Source organism: Silurus meridionalis, chromosome 11 (genome assembly GCF_014805685.1).
Source record: "Silurus meridionalis isolate SWU-2019-XX chromosome 11, ASM1480568v1, whole genome shotgun sequence".
Lineage (NCBI taxonomy): Eukaryota > Metazoa > Chordata > Actinopteri > Siluriformes > Siluridae > Silurus > Silurus meridionalis.
Window position 1 is genome coordinate 19,552,527 of NC_060894.1, and position 6,000 is coordinate 19,558,526.

At 40.3% G+C, this 6,000-nt stretch overlaps 1 protein-coding gene across 3 annotated transcripts in view; it reads left to right on the forward strand.

The window, feature by feature from the left end:
- The window catches only part of LOC124393371 (roundabout homolog 1-like), a 204,017-nt gene extending 198,548 nt beyond the window's left edge, over positions 1-5,469 (forward strand). For all 3 annotated transcript variants that reach the window (XM_046861141.1, XM_046861140.1, XM_046861143.1), the window contains 4 exons: positions 439-603; positions 694-936; positions 1,038-1,243; positions 3,371-5,469. In XM_046861141.1, the coding sequence (XP_046717097.1) occupies positions 439-603; positions 694-936; positions 1,038-1,243; positions 3,371-3,385 (629 nt within the window). In that variant the 3' untranslated portion in view covers positions 3,386-5,469. The remainder of the gene's footprint in view (positions 1-438; positions 604-693; positions 937-1,037; positions 1,244-3,370) is intronic.
- Positions 5,470-6,000: the final 531 nt, after the last annotated feature.

The following is a 6,000-nucleotide window of genomic DNA, read 5'->3' on the forward strand; positions in this document are numbered from 1 at the left end:
TTTGCAAGACATTATTTCAAGGACAATGTATTTTTAAAATGTGAAATGCAGCAATGAACACATGCCACTACTTTCCACCAATAAATTTGGCTCACTGTGCTGGCTGGCGAATGCGTTATTCCCCATTTACTTATATACATGGATGTTCATGAGCTGTTATATGAAGGAGTGGTACCCACTTGAAAAAAGCAGTACCACTTAAAAGTCTATTCCTCTGGTTTCTTGGCATTGTGTTCTGATATATGGGGAGGTACTTTTTGGTGGTCAAGTGTGGCATGTAATGGCTGATTTGTGTAGCATTGACTCGAGTGTAAATCTGTTTTAAATACACAAGACATCAAATCAGGTGTAAATAATGCCATTAGAGTTATTTGGCATGGCTGGGCTTTGCTAAAACCTGCAGGAATAGACTGGCATGTTTTTGTCTCCCCTTTGAAGGTCAAAGATACCACATTGGCCATCGTCCCAGTAGCCCAGTGTCCACAGACAGCAACATGAGCACTGCAGTGATGCAGAGGAAACCACACAAAAGGCACAAGCAGCATGCAGCTGGTCACCAGAGCCAACAACAGCAGCAACAGCAAACAGACGAATTTACAGATGGTATTATGGTCGAACGTGTTATAAGTGTCAAGTACCACAAAGTCAATATGAAAAAATAAATAGCATCACTTTTTTTGTTCCCAAATGCAGACCAATCAATGCCTCTGAGCCCCTGCTCGGTTGCAATGAAGACCACTAATCATGGTTCCAGGTGTGGATATGAGGAGAGGGGTGCAACATTGCCCAGAATGGGCTGTGGAGAGTCCAGAGACAGGCGAGGAAGTGCAGGGGGATACCGGACAAGAGAGGCCTCGGCCGAGCGACGAGGAGAGCCTGACAAACACCGGAACACACACGGTGGAAAAGGTGCTGGCAAAACACGCCAACACACAGGTAAATATGCTATGCTTTAGCACTGTGCATTACACTGTGAGAGTGGTGGTTTTGAGTGGCTCTTATTCTCACTTCTTTTTCTGTGCTCACTGTTTGTGTAGTTGCAGAGGACATTCCGCCATACAACCGGCCATCATTCCCCACAGCACAGGGGCAAAGAGAGACCCCCAGCTCCTCTAGTTCAATTTCTTCCCGGGGCTCTGGGGGCCGCAGGCGAGGGGAAGCAGCGTTAGGAGCCCATAAAAACCATAATGATACCGGACTCCCAAGTCTGGGGACCTTTTCTCACCAGGAAGAAGAGTTAGAGGTAGGATTCTAAAGATAAAGAATAATGATATTTAAAATGGTTCCTACACTGAATGTTATGTGTTCTTATTAGATATTTATTAGATATTTTTTTACAACCCCAATTCCCCAAAATTTTAGTAATACGTAAATAAAAAAAACAACAACAACAATGCATTGATTCGCACATATTGTACACATTTTATATACAATTGAACATGAAAAACATGAAAATTTTAAGATGTAACAAAATAACATAAAATACCAGTGTGTAGCTTCCCTTCTTCTTTTAACAACAGCCTGGGAACTAAGGAGACCAGTTGCTTGAGTTTTGGGGAAAGGAATGTCCCATATTTGTCTCATATAGGATTCTACCTGATTAACAGTCCTTGGTCTTCTTTGTCATGTTTTTCATTTAATGATGCACTATATGTTTTCAGTTGTTAAAAGGTCTGGACTGCACCCAGACTCTTTTACTATAAAGCCATGCTGTTGAAATAGAGGGACTATGTGGTTTAGCATTGTCTTGCTGAAATATACAAGTCCTTCCCTGTAAAAGACATTGTCTGGATTGAAGCATTTGTTGCTCTAAAACCTGATATGTCTTATAGCATTGATGATGCCATTACAAGTGTGAAGGACGGCCATTTCATATGCAGTAATGCACCCTATACCATCAGAGATGCAGGCTTTTGAACTGAGTGCTGATAACAATCCAGATAATCCCTCTCCTCCTTAGTATGGAGGACATGGCATTCATGGTTTCCAAAGAGACATTGAAAATCCGACTGACCACAAAACAGTTTTCCACTGCCTCTGTCCATTTTAAATGAGCTTTGGGGCAGAGTAGACAGCATAATTTCATGGTCATGTTCACATATGGCTTCTTCTTTGCATGATAGATCTTTTTTTTTCGCCATTTGTGGATGGCACTGTTAACTGTGTTTATAGGCAATAATTTCTAGAGGTGTTTCTGGGCCCATGCAGTGGCCTGGAGATGACAAGAGGCATCCAATATTGATTTTCACCCTTGACATTTATGCGCAGAGAATTATTTAATGATATTATGTACTGTAAATACTTAGATAGTCTTTACAATTTAATGTTCAGGAACATGATTCGGAAATTGTTCTCAGATTGCTGAACCTCTGTCCATCTTTACTTCTGAGAGACTTTGATTTTTTTAGTTTGTTCTTATTCTAATGTTCATCTTACTGATCTGTTGCTAATTAATCTAATTACAGCGGAACCTTGATACTCGCGACCTTGACACTCGCGACCTCGATAGTTTTCGATAGATGATAGAAAGATCATCTTTGAGCTCAAGCATGTAAAAGGGGACAATTAGCACTATACATATGTTACACTGCCCTGTGATTTGTCACGAGCAACAGTTTAAAAAAATGTGTTGGACTGGCATTATGTTTCTCAGGGGAGGCATGTAATAACTTTGATCCTCCTTGGCTTTGTAACTGTGATATAGAAATGAAATGTGTTATATGAAAAAACTGGCACATGGCCAGGAATTGACAGGAATATGATGGATTAGGAAGAAAACAGTGAAAAATAAAAATGGGTAGTGTCATTAAAGTTCTAATCAACTTGTAATCACACTGAAAGCTGTAATATTGACTTGCGTGTTAATCAGATCATGAATTCGAAGTGGTATTACCTGAACGGGCAAATAAATGTTCACAATGTAAAAGGTTGATAGTCTGATATTGATTTTGAGGAGGAAAAAAAATGCTCAAGGGCACCTTTGTAGGCGGACTGTATTTCTGGGTTTAATAAACCCGAACTTGATTTCCCAAACATGTCGTATTACAGCAATAATTAGTCTTAACGCCATCTCTAATCAAGAAACGAATTTCCCAGATCACCGTCTAAAATATTCTGCCTGGCTTCGGCAACATTTCCGATATAAAAAAAGCAGATAATTAGAAAAGGATTTACATCACACTTGAATTAGCGTAAATTACTGTGCTTCATTATGCTGTATGCTTGGAGCGGCTTGGACTCCACAAACACCCAAAGTGGTTATTTAACTGTTTGTCTCGTATTTGTTGCTTCCAGATGATTAAAACCAAAATGTTTTATATAGATATCTTTAGGTAATCGACAGCTTTTGTCCTGGTTTTTATGTCCACAGCTGCTGGAGAGTTGAGGATCCAGTCAAGATGAGAAAAAGGATCTCTGAGTGGGAGAATCATCTTCGAACTGTGCACCATCCACGATCCAGACCATGTATAATCATTCACAATTATGTAAATGATCTGTTCTGTCCTTATAGGCAAAAAAATGACCAATGGTTAGTGCTTTCTTTTTATTTTTTTTTTATCTGCTTCAATATTTAATCTTTTCCATGTGAGAAAGAGGGAAAACTGGGTGCTCTCATGTTTCTTTTTTAAGTAGGTGATTCTTTCCGCTTTAAAGCCCCATTGACTGGTGTACATTTGTGGAAAGGTGTGATGTTCCCACCCGTCTGGAGCATTGTTTTTATAATCTGCTGGTGTGAGTGTAATAGAAGCTGCGAGTGGGAGCAGTGGGCCGTCAGCAGTGCGAAGAGGGGGCTCTTTACTCATACTGTGATACAGTACTTTGACGGGGTCTTTCCTCCCACTGCTCTCCAAGCGTATTTTCTGATCACGGAAACTCGGGCATGAGGGTCGCGATTGTAAATTTACCAAATCATTGAAAAAAAGTGCTGCCATTCGATTTTCTTTTTCTGTTTATTTTTGTATTTTTTTTGTTTTTTACAATGCACTGTTGTCATTTTGTTAGTTGATGTCGTTATTGTTAATGTATGTTGGTTTCAAAAGCACAATCACTAAACCTTTATTTTGTAAACCATTATTAGCTATGAAGCTCTCCACCTAATATGAGGAGGGACATAAGTGGCATCTTGTCGAGCGTCATGTTTTTTTTTTTTAAAAAGATGGGGTTAATCGCTTTGTTTTATTTCGCGGGAACTCTCTACACTTTGGGTCTCGCGCAAGCTGTGCAAATCATGACACGAGGTGGTATCAGAAAGTTTTGAGACTACTTTTGTAACATGCCAACAGATGGCAGCACAAGGCTGCACGCACAGTCACAGGGGACACCGACCTTCATAAGTCAGAGCGCCAAAAGACATCATCCTGTGTGCATCGGGAGCTGTGCGACCGGTGCTATTCTGGCCAAATGTATTCCCAAGTCTGATATTTCATCATGGACACCGAGCTAGAACACCACCCCCACTTGAGTTTCTCGCAAAGCAATCTTACTTCTGCACCCACCCTACTCGCCAGATTTGACTCCTGCAGACTTTTGCCCTCTTCTTGAAGTTAAAGATGCAGCTCAAAGGTGGCCATTTTGACACCATTGCGGAGATCCTGCACAAATCGCAGACGGCGCTTGACACGCTTGGAAAAGAAGACTTCCAGGACACATTCCAGAAGTGGCAGGAACGCTGGGAGCGCAGTATTGCTGTACAAGGGGAATATTTTGAAGGTGACAGTGTGTAAGATAATTAAAGTACTTTCTTGTAAACAGAGCGAGTCACGAAACTTTTTGATTCCACCTCGTATACCCGAATAGAGCTAGACCATCGAGTGGCAATTTCATTCCCATTGATGACGTTACATTTGATGAGACAAATGCACTTAAACGAGGGTGAAACAAGAAAATGTGCAATGGGCAATATCTTTCTCTTTTATTTTTTCATTTAGAAAGGCTTGAATTATTAGAGGCCTGTCCGTTTTGTGTCGAGAAGTGATGATCCCAAAACATGGTGTGCACTGTAATAAGAAGAAGAATGTCTGCCACAACCAAACAACAAGCCTTTTTTAAGGGGCTTCATCTGTCCCTTTAGTGGGCTGAACTCTGTCTATACTGTATAGAAGTAATGTGGACATTGTCATGGGATGGGGAGGGTGGAAAACCAGATCTAGGGATTCCTGTGGTAGTGAAAAGCACCGCTGGGCTCACCAAGCACACAGCTGCTTCAGTTTGGTTCGAACCAATGCTATTGCAGTACCTTTTTTTTTTTTGATGAACAATGTGTGTGAGAATATGATCTCTGGAAAAAAAAAAGAATTAATAATAATAATTGTGCTGTCCATCATTGTTTGGTGTTTACTATGTTAAAAAAATTACAACTGCTTTAAATTGTCAGCCATAAGTTTTCATGACTGATAATCTCATATTTAGAATGAAATAAACCGTGTCATTTCCCACCTTATTTATTATTAAAACATTTTCCAAACGCCAGGTTTCGTGTGCTTGCTTACTCCTGAGCTCAACATCGTGAAAGACGTCGGAAAGGCGAGCCGAGTCCTCCGTGCTGCATGCCTCACTTTTCTATTACAGAAGTGACCGAACTTGACTCACCCCCTTTCTGACCTTAGTCTCCTCAGAGAGCAGGGCAGCCAGAACATTGGTTTACCTCCTGTTGGGGCGAAAAACACTGCAGGAAGGATCTTTGTGCACACGCTGCAACTCTGCAATAACAGCTTCAATCAATCATGCGAAGACTTTGCACCGTGAAGTTTTTCGTGTGCGTCCGTTTAACCTTGCTTATTAGGTTCAATTGCTTTATTTTGTAACAAAAATCTTTGTAATCATTTTTTTTGAATGTGGAAAATGAATACAACCCCAATTCCAAAAAAGTTGGGACACTGTAAAATGTAAATAAAACCAGAATGCAATTATTTGCAAATCTCATAAACCGCATATATTTTATTCACATTAGAAAATAAAAAAAATAAATGATCAAATGATTAACAACACGCCTCAAAAAAC